The sequence below is a fragment of the Phoca vitulina genome, unplaced genomic scaffold (genome assembly GCF_004348235.1).
Source record: "Phoca vitulina isolate PV1807 unplaced genomic scaffold, GSC_HSeal_1.0 scaffold46, whole genome shotgun sequence".
Classification (NCBI taxonomy): Eukaryota; Metazoa; Chordata; class Mammalia; order Carnivora; family Phocidae; genus Phoca; species Phoca vitulina.
In genome coordinates, this window is record NW_022589749.1 from 7,574,799 (window position 1) to 7,593,577 (window position 18,779).

General features: G+C 40.6%; 1 protein-coding gene across 10 annotated transcripts in view; it reads left to right on the top strand.

Annotated features, from left to right (window-relative positions):
• The window catches only part of ATXN2 (ataxin 2), a 118,315-nt gene extending 99,824 nt beyond the window's left edge, over window positions 1–18,491 (top strand). For 3 of the 10 annotated variants that reach the window (XM_032431515.1, XM_032431509.1, XM_032431513.1), the window contains 6 exons: window positions 3,209–3,393; window positions 3,723–3,855; window positions 7,417–7,470; window positions 13,130–13,275; window positions 14,343–14,570; window positions 16,875–18,491. In XM_032431515.1, coding sequence (XP_032287406.1) covers window positions 3,209–3,393; window positions 3,723–3,855; window positions 7,417–7,470; window positions 13,130–13,275; window positions 14,343–14,570; window positions 16,875–17,210 — 1,082 coding nt within the window. In that variant the 3' untranslated portion in view covers window positions 17,211–18,491. The remainder of the gene's footprint in view (window positions 1–3,208; window positions 3,394–3,722; window positions 3,856–7,416; window positions 7,471–13,129; window positions 13,276–14,342; window positions 14,571–16,874) is intronic. The other 7 variants (XM_032431506.1, XM_032431507.1, XM_032431511.1 and 4 more) reach the window with 5 other exon arrangements.
• The last annotated feature ends 288 nt before the right edge of the window (window positions 18,492–18,779 follow it).

Below are 18,779 nucleotides of genomic sequence, written 5' to 3' on the forward strand. Positions count from 1 at the left end.
GCATATCTTTCCTGCATGATAGTAAGGCCTTTGCATAAAACCACTTTGTCTTCTTGGTGGTTCAAATGCAATGTTTTTTACAACCGGTGAGAAAAATTTTGTTATGTTTAAAAATATGCCAAAGTCAAGAACCTGATCAACACAGAGCAGAATTTCTTAGCCTTGGCACTGTTGACATTTTGGGACAGATATTTTTGGTTTATTAGCATACCTGGCCTTTACCCATTTTTAAAAAATATATTTTTAAAAGATTTTATTTATTTGAGAGAGAGAGCGATTGGGAGAGAGAGAGAGCATGAGCAGGGGGTGGAGGGGGAGGGAGAGGGAGAAGTGGAGCCCGATGCGGGACTCGATCCCAGAACCCTTGGGATCATGACCTGAGCTGAAGGCAGATGCTTAACTGACTGAGCCCCCCAGGCGTCTGGGCCTTTACCCATTTGATGCTAGCGGGACTCCCCTTCTCCCAGTTTTGACAACCAAAATGTCTCCAGATAATTGCCAAATGTCCCTTGAAAGACAAAATTGTTCTCAGTTGAAAACCATTGGACATAAGGAAATGGTTAAACTATGGTCCATCTAAATTATAGTTTAATATTAAGATAAATTCAATTTAAGGAAGAAAATATACCATAAACCCAAGTATATGTCTATAAATACATATGCATATGTACTAATGCATAGAAGATAATCTAGAAGACCATGCACAGTGGTTGCTGTTAGTGGAAAAAAAATAGTATGCAAATAGTGGGATGGAAGATTTTGTTTAGTATTGTTGAATTTTTTATGTTTTAAAATTGTATTCAAGTATTTTCTGTATGTATAACAGAATTTTAAATTTTTAAAAAAGATTTTATTTATTTATTTGACAGAGATTGCGTGTGCACAAGCAGGGAAAGCTGCAGAGAGAGAGGGAGAAGCAGGCTCCCCACTGAGCAGGGAGCCCAATGTGGGGCTTGATCTAAGGATGCTGGGATCATGACGTGAGCCGAAGGCAGATGTTTAACTGACAGAGCCACCCAGGCATCCCTAGAATTTTAATTTTAAAAAAGATTGTACACTTGACTGGCTTTTTTACTTAATTTTTTTAAATGTATGAGGGTTATAATCAAGTATCAAAAGAAATAGTGAACTTTCATTTGTTAAAAATGTTATAGGAGTTTGGGGTGGCTTTTCTTTACTAAAAGGAATTGCTTTTTCAGTTATATGGACTCTCAAGATCAAATTCAGAACAATATTACTGTATACACGTTTCTTCCATTTCCACATTTGCTTTTCTAAATACATAAAACACTATATAACTAGCTCTCCTAAATTTCAGAAAGTCATTAAATTTTTAGCAAGAAAATTGAAATATTTTGTTTATTTATTTTAAAAAAGATTTTATTTATTTATTTGACAGAGAGACAGCGAGAGAAGGGAACACAAGCAGGGGGATTGGGAGAGGGAGAAGCAGGCCTCCCGCTGAGCAGGGAGCCCGATGTGGGGCTCGATCCCAGGACCCTGGGATCATGACCTGAGCCGAAGGCAGACGCTTAACGACTGAGCCACCCAGGTGCCCCAGAAAATTGAAATATTTAAACAAATTCTCTCAACTAGTAACTACTTATATAATTCTGATGATTTTATGAACATGCCGAGTTATACATTCTTTATGCCTCCTACCTTGTTGTAAGCGGTGGTTCATGGTTCCTTCCCTCAGGTGGCTTTGTTAACATCACACCACAAAACCTGTCACAGACAACAATCAGTGCTCTAATAGACATGTAAGGAGAAGGTGCACAGAGCGTGCTGCTAGCTCCTTTGGGGGAACTGGGAAAGATACTACAGAGGAGATGACAGCTGTGCTGAATTTTTTTTTTTTTTTTTTAAGATTTTTATATTAGAGAAGAGAGCACCGGCAGAAAGGAGAGGCAGAAGCAGGTTCCCCATGAGCAGGGAGCCCGATGTGGGGCTCAATCCCAATACCCTGGGATCATGATCTGAGCCGAAGGCAGACACTTAGCAGACTGAGCCACCCAGGTGCCCCTAAATTTTTAAAAAATAATCTCTACGCCCAGTGTGGGGCTCAAATTCACACTGCAAGAACAAGAATTGTATCCTTTACTGACTGAGCCAGCCAGGCGCCCCAGTTGAGCTGAATTCTTTTTTTTTAGCTGAATTCTTTTTTTTTTTTTTTTTTTAAAGATCTTATTTATTTATTTGAGTGAGAGAGAGCATGAGAGGGGAGAGGGTCAGAGGGAGAAGCAGACTCCATGCTGAGCAGGGAGCCTGATGCGGGACTTGATCTCAGGACTTGAGCAGAAGGCAGCCACTCAACCACCTGAGCCACCCAGGCGCCCCTGAATTCTTAATTAGAGTTTTAACACGGGGAGGACCATGAGGCAGAAATCTGTGTGGAATAATAATAAAAGACATAAAGTAGGGCCACCTAGATGGATCAGTTGGTTGGGCATCTGCCTCTGGCTCAGGTCATGATCTTGGTCCTGGGATTGAGCCCCATGTGGGGCTCTCTGCTCAGCAGAGAGTCTGCTTCTCCCTCTCCCTCTGCCCCTCCTCCCTGCTCCTGAGCTCGCTCGCTCAGTCTCTCTCAAATAAATAAAATCTTAAAAAAAAAAATAATAAAAGACATAAAGTGATTTTTAAAAAGAACTATTAGAAACCTGCTACATTGTAGTGTGTGATGCTGTGTCTTGAGAAAGAGCAAGAGATTGTGTAAGAATTCAGTGATGGGAAATTAAGATAGAGTTAAGCTTAGTGTTGGGTCTGTTTTGGCTTTTTTCTTATGCTGTTGTTTTTCTTTGAATAACTCTAATAGCCTTCTGTAGCAAGTGGCATAATTCGGTTTATCAAATAGGGATTATCTGAGAAAGTAGTATGAAGGAAAATTTTCATAGTGCTTAAAGAGTCTATTTACAGGGACTCAGGATCAAATCTGGGGGTCATTAGAGAGGGTCTCCGATGAAGCTGCTTTCAGGCTGACACCTGAAGGATGAGTCAAAGTTGTCCAAGCTGAGGGTTGGGGATTGGTATCTGAGGCATATGTAATAGGAAAATCGGCCAGAGTGGCTGAAGTGGTGGTGAGAGTGGTATAACATGGCACTGAAGAGGCAGGCAGGAGGGTCACATCATGCACAGCCTCGTGGACCGTGTTCGTGTGTTTGATTCTAAGGAGATGGTATTTTCTAATACTAAGTCATCTTTTCTGCAGTACCAAATATGCCCCAACAGCGGCAAGACCAGCATCATCAGAGCACCATGATGCACCCAGCCTCAGCAGCGGGCCCACCAATTGTGGCCACCCCACCAGCTTATTCCACACAATATGTTGCCTATAGTCCTCAGCAGTTTCCAAATCAGCCTCTTGTTCAGCATGTGCCACATTATCAGTCTCAGGTAAGGCTGATATGATCTAACTCTTTATTTTTGTTCCATTTAAATAACTTTCAGTTTTAACCTTTAATATGGTTAAAGGGGTTTTCCTTTACATTTTGTGCTCTGTGTTATGGTGAGGTAGATAGTTAAGTATTTGGGGGCCTTTTTAGTATAAGAAGGTTGCTGATCAATGTAAGTATTTCAAAGGAAATAGCCAAGAACATTCATTTTAGGATTTTCAGAGTTGTTTCTGTAAACCTGGAAAGCGTGGAGTTAAGACATCTAACTAAAATTTGCTTGACTCTATTCGATACTTTAATGTATTTTCTTTATATTTTGTTTGAACACAGCATCCTCATGTCTATAGTCCTGTGATACAGGGTAATGCTAGAATGATGGCACCGCCAGCACATGCCCAGCCTGGTTTAGTGTCTTCTTCAGCAACTCAGTACGGGGCTCATGAGCAGACGCATGCGATGTATGGTAGGAAGCATTTTGTTTGTCTCTTTCAGTGTGAGTGACTAGTAATTTGTTTTAAAGCTCTGAAAAGAAACTTTAAGAATAACTTAGCCTTTTATACCATTGAGGGTCAAGAATCTAAAGAAAAGATGAACCCATTTCTGTAAGTCTTGGCAACATCATTTCAACTTCTGTTCCTGAAATTTGTCTGTCTTCAAATATCTCTCCTTATTTTAAGTGAAATAGAATGATTTGTGTAACAGAAAGTATCATTTGTGGAGAAAGACCTCTTCCTCCTCTTCCTCATCAGTATTACAACCATTTGGTATGGCCTGCCTAAGGCATGCAAGAAAGTTTTACCACAATGAGAGCACTCTCTAGCAAGAAAACATTCTGCTTCACTCCTCCCTCTGGCAGCCATTGGCATTACATATTTTTATTGCTGTTTGTTAAAATGAATGCTACTGTGTTTCTGCCTCATGCTGATTTTAAGGGGTCAAAATAGTATAATATTGGATCTCCTTTAGACATGAATCACACTTTAAATATAATCATTGTAAGCAATGGTAAAATTAAAATGAGAAGTATCGTATTAAAATAATTAATATAGAAAAGAATAATAGGCAAAAGTCTCCATCTTAGTTTTGTGGCTGGTGAACTTTGTGCAGGTCAACTTTGCATCTGTCTAAAGTACTAAAATAATACAGTTTTCAATGTCGACAATTTAAAATGACATTTCCCACTCATATCTTATAATAATAGAGTCAGTGAGTTGACCCATATTATATTTTTCAAAAAACTTTAGTGCTAGTTTCATTAAGATGTAAGTTTTGTTTTGAACTTTCCTGAGCACTCCTGTACTGTCATTTAGGTTTTCTCATTGGCATTTCAGTTTTTTGGAGTGGGAGGAAAGAAATTTAAGTTTATTCATACAAATGAAAAGTATACCACTATGAGAAATTATCATTACAAACAATTATGTGGACATTTCATTTTTAAACCTTTTAAAACCTTTTTAATGACTACAGTTATGATATTTTGTAGGTTCATAGGAATAAGGACTCAGCAGCAGTAAAGTTTCTTGTCACCCATAACCCGCTGCTCGTGCTTTCTTCCTGGAGGCATGCTCCCACTGCACATGTTTGCAGTGATAGGAATGTTAAATGATTAAAGGCATTGTTTTTGTAAAATGCTTAAATCCAATCTTTATTTTACACATTATCACTTAAAACTTTCTACTGTGGATTATGCCCTTTAAATTAAAATGATGTATTTGCCACGTTTGGGGAAACTTTCTTACAAGAAACCCATTCATAATTTAATTGAAAAAAATACCAACAGACTGATTGGGCTTATGATTTTGGTTATGATTGCTTTTCATTGGCTTGTCTTAACCAGGACTAAGTATGTATGAAATTGCATAAAAGCGTGTTCATCACATATGCTTTTAAGCAATTTGTATACATTTCAACAATTTTCTGGTTTGCTAAAGGCTTAAGTGAAAAAGTTCATTATGATTTTTTATATATTTCTGGTAAATACATCATGATTTAACAAGTGGAAAAAAACGTTTTTCCCCTCCCATTTTCTGGCATACTCCTCTTGGAATAAGATACAAACTTTTTGAGCTAAAATTTCCATTACTTTTTAGAGAATAGCTATTTGTGTACCCATGCTTATGAGACATTGTAGTGATATTGTGATGTTGAGAAGAATCTTTCTCCTCAGTGTGTTCACTCACTGCCAGCATCTGGTTTTGTCTTTTGGATGGATGTTCATGGGTTTGAAATAGCCTGTATAGTAAATACTGTATCTAAGACGCTAGTGGTTTTATAACTACTTTCCCAAAACATTTACATTTGAAAAGTAGTTGTCCTTGGACCCTGAAGTCAATTCATATGTGGGTAAATAGGAAATACTGCAAACAAAACACTAGGTCTAATGTCCAGTGAAATCTGGCGTGATTTGTCATGAAGACTAGTTCTTTATTGCCAGGAGGAAGTTGCTCAGCCAGACCTGAAACTACTGTCCTGCAGTTTACACAGGTTGTAGTTAATTCACGTCTGTTGATGAGGGCAGGCTGGGGTGAGGCTGTGGACTTGATGTGGTTGTTGCTGGTTACTCAGGTTCTCATTTGGATACTTCATACTCTAAAAAGAACACTAGAAAATGAACTGTTTTATTTTTTGCCATCATAAGCCATAATTTAACCTAGTAAAGAAAGTTCATTAATTCTTCAATAATTTATTTCAGTTATTTTAGATCTTCCAAGACACTTTTAAAAGTACATTATTTTAAACTAAGACAAATCTGTTGCATGGAAATGCTAATTTTACACTTCTTTCCCTTGAACAGTTTGTATTGCGTATTCCCAAAGGAACCAAGTATTTTGAGTATGAATTATGTCTATTTTGAAGCTTCATTCTATCTAAATATTTTCAACTTTTTATGCCAACAAAAGAATATGCACCCAGATGTTGGCGACAGTTCTATGTCACCCTTTGGTCATTTTTTCATTGTTAACAGCCATAGCAAAAGGCTTTGAGAATAGAAAGGGCGCTAAGGACTACAAAATGAAAGACTGATTATTGTCTTTAAATGGTTGGTATATTTAATATAAATATGCTGACAGATTATTGAACAGCTAAATTGCTAGGAGAAATATTAGACATTTTAAGTAGTTCTTGACCTTGTTCTCTTTCTAGTTATCTTAGGAGTTTGATCACAAACTTCATCTCTTTGACCTTAATCTAACTTAAAATCATTGCCTTCGCCCCTTCCCTCCTAAGAAGTTACTTTTTGTTTCCTGGTCTCCTAATTCACCTAATTTTGTTTTTTGGCAGCGGTGTTTTCCCTTTCAGAAATAGTAGTAACGAAAATTTCTCTACTAACTGAAGCCATCAGGAAGAGTTAGATCCAGAATCCTCTTTGAGTTTGTTTTTGGTAGTTTAATGCAGATAAATGAGAAAATACAGGAGGCAAAAAGATTTAAAATGCACCTATTATCCTTCCACTTGACAACTACCTGTTAACATTTTGGTGCATATCCTTCCAAATGTACTTATACACACACCCATTTATGTAGATATTTTAATAAGAAATGATATTATACTCATGTTTAATATTACCATTATATGTTTCTAAATTTTTGGGTTCACTTCCAGATGCCTAATAAATAACTTACAGAATAATGATGCTTCTATTAATAATGATATACAAAATTGTTTGAGTCTTTTGAATTAAACTTGGTAAATATTCTCTTATTTTGGTACATTATTTATATTCAGGTTGTTCAATGGAATGCCATGTTGGTCTTTTGATTAGATAATGATTTTATTCCTTTCATTTAAGCAAGTCAGCATGTGGAACTCGACACATCAGTACAGAAGAAAAAGTATCTTTTGGTTCAGTCCTTTCTTGTTTAATTTTGTAGCAATGTTTAAAGTGCTTGTCATCTCTTGTAAAATAAGAAAAATGATTTATGCATGAATACAAAAAAAATTACTAAATATGTCAACCTTTCCAGAAAATTAGGAAAATGCACACCTCAGAAGGCTAATTTACCTTTCTATTTCCCAAATTCAGCATGTCCCAAATTACCATACAACAAGGAGACAAGCCCTTCTTTCTACTTTGCCAGTGAGTTGGGTTTTTTATACTAATTTTAACTGAACAGTAAAACACTTTTTAAAGAATACATGTTAAGGGAGTAGACTTGTTGAGCAATATTTTCCTTGTGCCAGACAAAATCGTTGAATATATGTATATTTGTAAATAATTCAGAGTTTTAAAAAAGGAAATACAACCCAGCTTAAGAAAGCTGGAGTTAATTAAAAAATTGAGTTGCTTCAGAAATTAATTTTTGCATACCAAGCAAACATGTGACGACTGTTTTGGAAATGCCTAATATTTTCCTTGTTCAGAGAAACTTCTGCTGAACTGCCTTTTTTTTTTTTTAAACCAACCCACAAATTTAGTATAAAAAGCTTAAAATATTAGGCTTTTTCAGTATCCTGGTGAGAAGAAATTTATCCTTAAAAGGATTTTTTAATTGAATAGGGTTGAAATTCTAGGTAAGAAACATTTCTGTCTTTTCAGTCTTTGCATGACTGAAGAAGGTTTAAAATATTTAGGTGGTAGACCCCAGGATGTTTTAAGCTTCATCAGGAAAGCGCAGCCTGACTGCTTGATTATGTTTGGCAGCCCTGGCCTCTCTCACCACCAGTGAAAAGGTAACTAAACAATGGCTCCTAAATGGAGAAAGTCTGGGCAGGGCTCTCTTTTGGAAATGAACGTGTAAGGTGTGTCCTCTTTATTTTGTAGGGCAGTTTTAAAATAAGGCTAGTCATGGACTTTTGGTATTTGGATAAGAAAGGTACTGACTTGCACAAGTCCTTCAGAAATGTATGCCAGGAATGAGTCACTTGAATACTATATTCTAAGGGATATTAAGGATTAAGATTTTAGATACTAAATTTTGGATTATTTTAGAAAGACTTAATGTCTAAATCTACTAAATGCCAGATTTTAAAAAGTTGAGAAGATATTTTGACTTAAGTTTTCATTAACTGTGTCATGACTTGGTATCCAAAAATAAGTGTGTACATGTTATTCATTTGGTGCTAGGAATTGTTAACAAATTTAATCCTTTAATAGATGCTCTTTAAAAAGGAGTCTTGCTGTATATCTATACTATGAAAGGGAAACTTTGTATGTGATATAGTATGTAAAAGACAGTGTCAGTAATTAATTTTATTATGTACTCAATTTGAGGTCTCAAATGTAGTTATCCTCACCATCTTACTGTCTCTGATAGTAATTTTGGAGTCAGTTTCCTGAAGTAGCTAAAAGGTCCTTAATCATCAAACCTAAGTATTAACTGCCTTAGTACAACATCCCCTGAAAGGAATTACTAGTTTTTAAAAGAAACTAACAGTGGGGCTACTATTTGTAATTTAATTTGCTGCTTTGTACCACCCCTCCCCGCAAGCCATTTTGTCATGGTTTGGTCTAGTTGCCTTTTACTCCCCTCTTAAGAATTCAGTTTTCCTTCACTTCCTTTTTTCTGAATTTAACATCAAATGGGAAGATTTTGTTTTCGTTTTTAGTTTTACAGTGCTGGTGATCTCTCCTGACTTGTGCATCCAAGGTCAAAATGATAAAACCTGGTTAAAAATTAAACTCACAGCCTTATGGACTGAATTGGCTTCAGTAAGGTCATGGCTTAGGAAACAATTTTTATAATGTGTTTAGTGTTGCGGGGATTTTGACAAGTCACACATTTAGAGTTTTAAACGCTTGTATCAAGGAACACAGTGAGTGGGAAACTTCCGGACCAGGTAAAACCCAAAAAAGCAATACTTCTTTGATTAGCCTGAATTCATCTGGGTTTCATGAAGGCAACTTAATTTTTATAAATAGAAGTTTAACTGATGAATAGCTAAATCAGAATTTTGAAGAGAATTTGTTTTTAACCTTTGGAATCTTTAGCTAAATTAATGAAATAATTATAATAATTACAATAAAAGCAGTTAATTGGTAGACTCAGCTCAGTAAAGCCCAGCATTTACTGTCTTTCACTCTCCCCTTCTCCCTTTCCCTAATTCTAGTAGATTTTTTCCTCATTTATTTTACTAAAGGAACCTGACTATATTTTTGTTGTTATGTAAGTATTGAATTAAAAAGTGTCAATTTCACATTTTTCCCAATTAGCTACCCAGTTTTTGTATTTGAGTGGGGGGAAGAATTCCTGGATGAGGAACTTGCTTAGTAGGTATCTTTTAAGCAACAAGATAAACAAAGGAAATTATTTCTGATTAAACCTTTTAAAGTTTTATTTGCAGTTAATGATGCATATTTACATGTGCTTGATTTTTCTTGCAGTGCATTGTAGTTTGCTCTTGTTTAGGTACGGAAAGGATAGGGTTTTTTTTCAAAGCAAAAGCCTGTGTAGATGCACACAGTTTGGGTTACTTGAAGTATTTGTGCTATGAATGCAAATGAGATATAAATTAGAATACTTTATAGCCTTTCAGTGTTGGTAGACTACTATCCACAGAGATGCCTTTTAAAAATGCACAGTAAAACATACTTCATCTTAAAAAAATTTCATCTTTAATTTTTTCCAAATTTCAAGATTTTAACCTTTTTTAATTGATGAATTACTTCATTATGAGATTTCATGGGCGTAATTATTCTCCTTGGGTGAGGTAATGTTTTTATGTCGGAAATTAATAATATAGCACCCAGCTAGAATTTATTTATTTATTGTTTTTATTTCCTTAAAACTTTGCGTGGAAGGTTATTAAAGTACAAACATTTCTTGAATAAATAAAGTTTAAAAAATAGAATCTCCGAGATTCTGTACTTTGTCTTTATGAAACCTCATAAATTGAATTTGGGATTCAGGAATTGCTTCCCCCTAGATAGATTTAGTATTGTTAGAAATGAAACACTTAAGAAGCTTGGGGGTAGGGAGGATTTTAACGCTAATACTGTGAAAATAAGGAGCATGAGGGACGCCTGGCTGGCTTAGTCCGCAGAGCATGGGGCTCTTGATCTCAGGGTCGGAACTCCACGTTGGGGTGGAATTGTCTTTAAAAAAAAAAAAAAAAAAAGGCCCGTGAATGACTCTAGACAGCATCCTCCAGTAGAACTTTCTGTGATAATAAAAGTGTGCTGTAAATTGTGCTGTGTGATCAGCAGCCACTAGCTGCATGTGGCTATTATAGTTATTTATTTATTTATTTATTTTAAATTCTTATTTATTTATTTGACACAGAGAGACAGCAAGAGAGGGAACACAAGCAGGGGGAGTGGGAGAGGGAGAAGCAGGCTCCTGGCTGAGCAGGGAGCCCGATGCGGGGCTCGATCCCAGGACCCTGTGATCATGACCTGAGCCGAAGGCAGACGCTTAATGACTAAGCCACCCAGGCGCCCCTATTATAGTTATTTAAAAGTAAATTTGGGGCGCCTGGGTGGCTCAGTCGTTAAGCGTCTGCCTTCGGCTCAGGTCATGATTCCAGGTCCTGGGATCGAGCCCCACATCGGGCTCCCTGCTCAGCGGGAGGCCCGCTTCTCCCTCTCCCGCTCCCCCTGCCTGTGTTCCCTCTCTCGCTGTGTCTCTGTCAAATAAATAAATAAAATCTTTAAAAAAAAAAAAAAAAAAGTAAATTTGAAGAATGAGTGTAACATTTTTTTTTTTTTTTTTTTTTAAAGATTTTATTTATTTATTTGAGACAGAGAGAATGAGAGAGAGAGAGCACATGAGAGGGGGGAGGGTCAGAGGGAGAAGCAGGCTCCCTGCTGAGCAGGGAGCCCGATGCGGGACTCGATCCAGGGACTCCAGGATCATGACCTGAGCCGAAGGCAGTCGCTTAACCAACTGAGCCACCCAGGCGCCCGAGTGTAACATTTTTATAAGAGCAGAGTCAGGTTCAAAATTTACATCAAGTCTTTTAGACCAAGTCAGTGCCTAGACAGTTTGGGGGGATCTGAAAGTTAACCTAATGAATATGATGGTGAAGAATGAATTAGAAGAAAGACACTGACTTTTATAGATTCAGGGGACCATGGAGTTCAAGGAAAGCAATTAGCACATTATTCTTCCCAGCTCCCAGAAGACAGGCATGGACTCTTCCTAAAAACATCCAGAGAATATCATGCTACAACTTTCCTGGTTAATATGTTCCAATGTGTATTAACTCTTCCAGTTAGGGAAATTTTTTCAGTGTATAAACAAAAGTGTTTTGTTTAATCTGGGTATTAATGAATATTAATACCTGCTATGACATTGGCAGTGGATGCACAGGTGATCCTCGCACTGGCTCTTTGCCTTGCCCTTGCCTCTTTTAAAAGATATGTATATGGGGTATCTGGCTAGCTCAGTTGGTAGACTGTGCAACTCTTGAACTCAGGGTTGTGAGTTCAAGCCCCATGCTGGGCATAGAGTCTACTTTTAAAAATACATATATACATATACAGTTGGGGAGATAACCAGTTAGGCTGGAATATTGGTGGCCTTTGGCCCTATAACATCAAGCATTACAGAATTGCTTCTTGTGCCTAATCCTCTGCATAACATTTCTATGGGACATGCCGGGTGTCACTTATGCTGGTGACTCTTGGCATTAGACTGCCAGAGTTAGAGGGCCTGATCTCAAAGCAGTGCTTGTTTCTTCCTGTCAGTCCCCTGTATGTCTGTTTTTGCACACATGTCATAGGAAGAACATGAGGAGCTATTTTGGAATTGTTTCTGTGTGTGGACTTAGCTTCTCTGGAATTTTAGGATGAATTTGAGAGAAGGCTGGAAGTCCTATGTTGCTAGGGATGGGTCTTGAGAAAACTGTTTATCAGCTCATTGCCACATCATGGTTGGATTTGTATCCGTGTGCTGTCAGTAGTCACTGGAAGCAGTGAACTCATCTTATTGTGATTTTGATTCTCAAATTGCTATTTTGGGAATACATGAACAAATGAATTTATACCTAATCTCCTGTCAAGGTATGGTTCTTGCGGAGATCCATAAAGAATTGGCTTTAGGTTCTTATCTTCAAATGAACACATTTTTACTTAAGAGTGGCCCATCATATTTCCTTTGAAGTTACTCCAGCTAGTACAAATCTTTCTAAAGGCTGGGATGCTTTGAAGGGAGTTCATTTTTCTACATAGTTTAGGTAATTCCATTTAATAGATTTTTTTAAAGCAAAGGTGAGAGAGATCCTTGAGTAGGGAGGGTCCAGGGAATGAACTGAGTGGCAGAGTGACTTCTGTGATCAGCTGAGATTGATTATGGTCATTTGGCCATGAAGACAGAGCCCTGACCTTGCCACATACCTTACCCAGCCCTTTCCCCCAGTCCCCCCAATGCAGTCAGTGCCCATGGGACACTGTGCCTGCTCCAGGGCAGTAGCATGGTGAGGTTAGCCAGATGATGGCCTTGAGCTAAAGTGTGTGTGTGTGTGTGTGTGTGTGAGAGAGAGAGTGAATTGTTTCTGTTGATGCTATTAAGTGGCTTTTTCAGGAAAATCTAGTGACTACTTTGAGTAAATTTAATTAGATTTTAATATAATGTATACAGCTGTGTTATATAAATAAAATGCTAGTCTGATTGGTAAGCGATAACTTCACACTTAAGATTTTCAAGAAAATGGATGGTTTAAAAATGGAGTCAAACACAGATTGGTAAAAGCATGAGTTAGGCACTGAGTATCACGAAAGCTCAGCTGATGAGGCATAGAGGAGCAATTGAGACCGTGCTGCATGTCGGTTGTACACACACCTTTTTCTTCCACTTCAGTTTCCACTGGCTCCCTTGCTCAGCAGTATGCGCACCCGAATGCTACCCTGCACCCCCATACTCCACATCCGCAGCCTTCAGCTACCCCCACTGGCCAGCAGCAGAGCCAGCATGGTGGAAGTCATCCTGCACCCAGTCCTGTTCAGGTAAGGAGGAACTCAGGTCTTGTAGAATTGCATCCTCATTCTGTTTACTGAGCATTTTCTTCAGTGCTGAGTATTGTGCTGGGTACCACGTGATCAAAACACCTCACACCCCTGCCTTGTGGAGGCAGCGTATAGCGAACTGCCCATTGTGCCCCTGGGATTTGGTTTTGGTTGTTACTAGGTTTTGTTTCTTGTTTTGTTTTTTTAAGATTTTATTTATTTGACAGAGGAGAGACACAGCGAGAGAGGGAACACAAGCAGGGGGAGTGGGAGAGGGAGAAGCAGGCTTCCCGCTGAGCAGGGAGCCCGATGTGGGGTTCGATCCCGGGACCCTGGGATCTTGACCTGAGCCGAAGGCAGACGCTTAACCACTGAGCCACCCAGGCGCCCCTGTTATTGTTTTTTTTTTTTTTTTTAAAGATTTTATTTATTTATTTGAGACAGACAGAATGAGAGAGAGAGAGCACATGAGAGGGGGGAGGGTCAGAGGGAGAAGCAGGCTCCCTGCCGAGCAGGTAGCCCGATGCGGGACTCGATCCAGGGACTCCAGGATCATGACCTGAGCCGAAGGCAGTCACCCAACCAACTGAGCCACCCAGGCGCCCCCTGTTACTGTTTTTAAGTCTTATTAAGATACATGTTGAGAATGAGGTGACTGAGTAAGTTCTAGAAATCATTGATCGAAAAATCTAATTTAACATTATATAGGGAATTGGCTTGGGACTTTTTTTTTACTTCATTTCTAACAATTGTACAACAATTTTTTTTTCCTGTTAGCTTCTGCAGTCATGTTTGTTAACAGGGCAGTTAAGGATCTCTTTGACATCTTTCAGTTCCCTGGGGCAGTGCTGTTGTTCTACCTCTGCTTGGTCGAGGGCTTGCAACCACCACTTGTCCCCCAGCCCTGCCCTTACCACCCTGTACATTCTCTGGTACTTGCCACTGCCCTTCATCTTAGATGGGTCCAGGGGAGCCTGCTTTCATATGTGGAGTTCAGCTTTGTGTGTCACCTTAACTGCTTTTCATTCAGGAAATGGTTTTCTCACTTCTTTCTTGTCTCTCTGCAGCACCATCAGCACCAGGCCGCCCAGGCTCTCCATTTGGCCAGTCCACAGCAGCAGTCAGCCATTTACCACGCGGGGCTCGCACCAACCCCACCTGCCATGACCCCAGCCTCCAATACGCAGTCTCCACAGAATAGTTTCCCAACAGCACAACAGACCGTCTTTACAATCCATCCTTCTCATGTTCAGCCGGCATACACCAATCCTCCCCACATGGCCCACGTACCTCAGGTAAACCAGCTTTAGCCAACTTTCTGTGAAGACCAAGTAGAATATGAAAGTTATCAGATAAGCAGCAAAGAGCCAGATGCTCTGCAAGCTAGGAAACCCTGTGTGTGATGCCATTTGCCTGTCTCCCTTTTCCCACTCAAATACATGTGATCTGGCCCTAAATGAATGTTGGTGTGGTTTTGTAATGGGGTCAGTAAAGTTGCTGATTGGTCAGTCCTTTAATGTTTCCCATCTGAGACCTTAAAAATACCTCTGATTTTGGAATGCAACCCGATCCTTTCCTTCCTGTGTCTGCTTCGCTATGTTTATATAGCTTCACTGCTATATGTGTATACATAGTATATATATTCTTTCTCTTCCTCTCTTCCTCCCTTCCTCCCTTCCTCCTTCTCTTTCTCTGTCTCTCTCTGTCTCTCTCCCTCCTACTCCCCCCCCCCCCCCAATCCCTCTCTCATACACACATACACACACCCACACACAGAAATCTGGCAGGGAGGTTGGGCTTCACAAATTCTCAGCTCTCTGAGGTGACTGCCCTGAGCCTGTCAGCTTGAATGTTAGTCAAACGAGTTCCAGAGAAATCTCTCCACTTGATTTCCTTGCCTATCGGTACACCCGCTTTGACCATATGTTGTACTTCTTGAAAGGGCTTGGCCTTGTACATTGGTGCAGTGTAACTAGAAGCTGGAAGCACTCAGGTGTTCCCATTTTTCTTAAAGAGCAGCCTGGGAGGCTCTTTGGAGCTCACCTCCAGCGTAAGCCTCTAATGGTTGAAAGGTGTGGTTGACATCTTAGTGGTTGCTGGCTGCGTCAGCTGCTGACAAAGTCCAGTGCAGTCCAGGGCCAAGTTAGATTATCTTAACAAGGAGCTGCACTGAAGTTGGGCTCTAACACTGTCCTTGAGGCCCTCCCTGGAGCTGTTAAGGGTGAATCGGCTGTATTTGATGGCTCTTTTTGCTGCTTTCATAACAGAACTCTCTTAGGCAGGTGTAAGCTAGACTGCTCACTGCACTCCATTTCATGTTGAGTAGCGCGCCCCTGAGGCTCTGGCATGCTGGGGGCTGGAGACGCGACTCAGTTGGAGCTCTCTCTTCAGAAGGCAACCTTGTAACTAGAGTTCCACAGCTCTGGGAAGTTTGGGCGTCCTCCTCTGCACAAGTGAGGGTTCTGTAGTGTGGCGCACTGCACTTGGCTGATTTGCTTTTGATAGTGGGGAGGGGAGCCGGTTTGGTCAGGTGGTTTGGCTGAATCAGGAGCTTCATGAGAGCGGGGGTCCTGTAGGTGGTTAGCAGAGGTTGGTGGCTAAGTAGATAAGTGAATTTACATGCAAGTTGGGGTTCCTAAAACCTCACTTTTGTGTTTTTGTGTTGAAAGAGAAAAAGGTTAACACTTCTAGGGGAGTCCAGATATGCCATGGGCCCATTTGAATATGTAAGAGAGTAAAAACAGCATTTCATTCAAGGCTTATTGTGGTCTAGAACAGTGCACAGTATGGGAGGCAGGAAAGGGGGTCTCCTCCTGACCCTGCCATATCCCCCTGAGCTGGGATCCAGCGATTTGGGCTGGCTAAACCTTTTCCAACTTGACAGTGAGACCAGGTTGCACTCACTATCACTTGGTTTAGGGGCACGGGGCTGGCCCAGATAATTGCACATTACTCCTCCCCATTTCATTGGAGCTATTTACTGCAGCCCACTCCTCCTGCTCAGTCAGCGTATCTCTTAGAGTAAAGGGGCCCGACTGTCTCTTCTCTCGCTGCCCCGACTCATTCTTCACAGAGATGTGCTGGTGAGCAGACAAGAAACAGAGGGGAGGGGCAAAGAACGAGAGGGCTAAGGAATCCATAGATTACTGTCATCACCTGCTTTCGTAGTTAAAAGGGAGTTTATCTTTAAAACTACTTCAGGCCCCACTCAGAAGCCAGATTCTGAAGCATCATTGCATCTCACCTCCTATTAAGTTGAGAAAGCTGCCTTTGGATCAGATATCTGAGCTTTGTGACGATCCTGCCCGACAAACATAGAATCCAGCGATCAGAAGTGTTGAAGGCTAGGATGTTGCACCCCTTATTTTTACCCAGGCTTGCTGGGCGCCTGCTCCCTCACCCTTGCAGGACCTGCTAAAGGGTGAAACATGTCTGTAGGTCAATTGATGATCCACTAGGGAGTGTCCCCAGAGAAAAGAAAGGGCCCTGAGGGCCCCCCTGTTGGCCTTTCCTGCCCCAGCCTAGTGAAAGGAACACAGTTGACATGTTGTTTAAGCTGGAGATGTTGCCTGTATGCGTAAAAGAGCTCTCTGTTTCAGGCTCATGTACAGTCAGGAATGGTTCCTTCTCATCCAACTGCCCATGCGCCAATGATGCTAATGACGACACAGCCACCCGGCGGTCCCCAGGCCGCCCTCGCTCAAAGTGCACTACAGCCCATTCCAGTCTCGACAACAGCGCATTTCCCCTATATGACGCACCCTTCAGGTGAGGCGTGTGTGTGCAGGGGCCGCCGGGCACCCCAAAGCATTCTGCTCGCACAGGTCGAATGGCAGGCAGGGCCAGCGCTTCAAGCCCCGCATTTGAGAACTAGCAAGACCCGTCAGAGTGTGCACAGTAGGGACTGTGATGATCAGTTCAGTGTGAGGGCCTGAGGCTTCCAGGAGCCGAGTCTGTGTGTGTTCTGATGGTATACAGGATTTGACTTGATGAGAAGCAGCAGCATTGTGTGTGGCTGATGCGTGCTTAGGACTCCGTTGGCCTTCCTTGTTACAGTAGGCTGGACAGGGCAGCGTTTTCCTTCCTTAGTCCCCGCCCCGCGCCCCCCCTTCCCGCCCCCAGTCTGACGGGGGTGGTTACCACCATGGCAGAGTTTGACTGTAGCTCTGGAGAAGACTACTGATGAGAAAGTGTGCTGTGTGTGGATTGGTTTTGAGTGTAGCCTTAGCTCCAGCCTATGCCCTGACAGGAAGAGAAGTCCCTGCGATTGTGCTCTCACACGTGATGGCTGCCATGGCGGTAGTTCACAGTCTGACCTGTTACTCTGAAAGCAGTACTGGTGCTTGGCTGGTATCTGGGGAGGGGGTATGTTAAGGCCTTTTTTTCTACCCCAAGTCTTCTGGGAGTTTTATCTGAAGTGGTTTTACATCTGACTGGTTTGTTTCTACCCACCCACCTACCCCTCCCCCTTTTGGTGCAGATGGGAGGGGGAAGAGTGAATTAAATTTTGAGTCTGTTCAGCTAGCACAAGGGTAGTTTACAGTCATGTGCTGCAGAGACACTAGGCTAATGTGCGGTGTTGCCAGTTTTCTGTTTAAATATCCACTTTTCTTTCTTACAGTACAAGCCCACCACCAACAGCAGTTGTAAGGCTGCCCTGGAGGAACCGAAAGGCCAAATTCCCTCCTCCCTTCTACTGCTTCTACCAACTGGAAGCACAGAAAACTAGAATTTCATTTATTTTGTTTTTTAAAAATATATGTTGATTTCTTGTAACATCCAATAGGAATGCTAACAGTTCACTTGCAGTGGAAGATATTTGGACCGAGTAGAGGCATTTAGGAACTTGTGGGCTGTTCCATAATTCCATATGCTGTTTCAGAGCCCCGCAAGTACCCCAGCTCTGCTTGCTGAAACTGGAAGTTATTTATTTTTTAATGACCCTCGAAAGTCATGAACACATCAGCTAGCAAAAGAAGTAACAAGAGTGATTCTTGCTGCTATTACTGCTAAAAAAAAAAAAAAAAAAAAATCAAGACTTGGAACGCCCTTTTACTAAACTTGACAAAGGTTCAGTAAATTCTTACCGTCAAAATGACGGGTTATTATTTATAAATCAAGTTTGATGGAGTGATCACTGTCTACAGTGGTTCAACTTTTAAGTTAAGGGAAAAACTTTTACTTTGTAGATAATATAAAATAAAAACTTAAAAAAAATTAAAAAATAAAAAAAGTTTTAAAAACTGATATCAAGTTAGTCTGTGTTTGTATAAGCTTAAGATATTTCTGTTATAGGATACTTCATATTAAGGCAGGAGGGCTGAGTGTGCTTTCTTAAACATCCTGGAAGGTTAGTTGTCAAATGACTTTTCTTCTTCACCTTTAGTTCTGGTTCAAGGTATCTCTAGAAAAAGACAAGACTGAGACATTCTCTTTGGTGGATAAAGGTCCGCTCCAGAAGGAGGAAGGCTGGCCAGAGCTGGGCAGCACTGAGATCCCACATC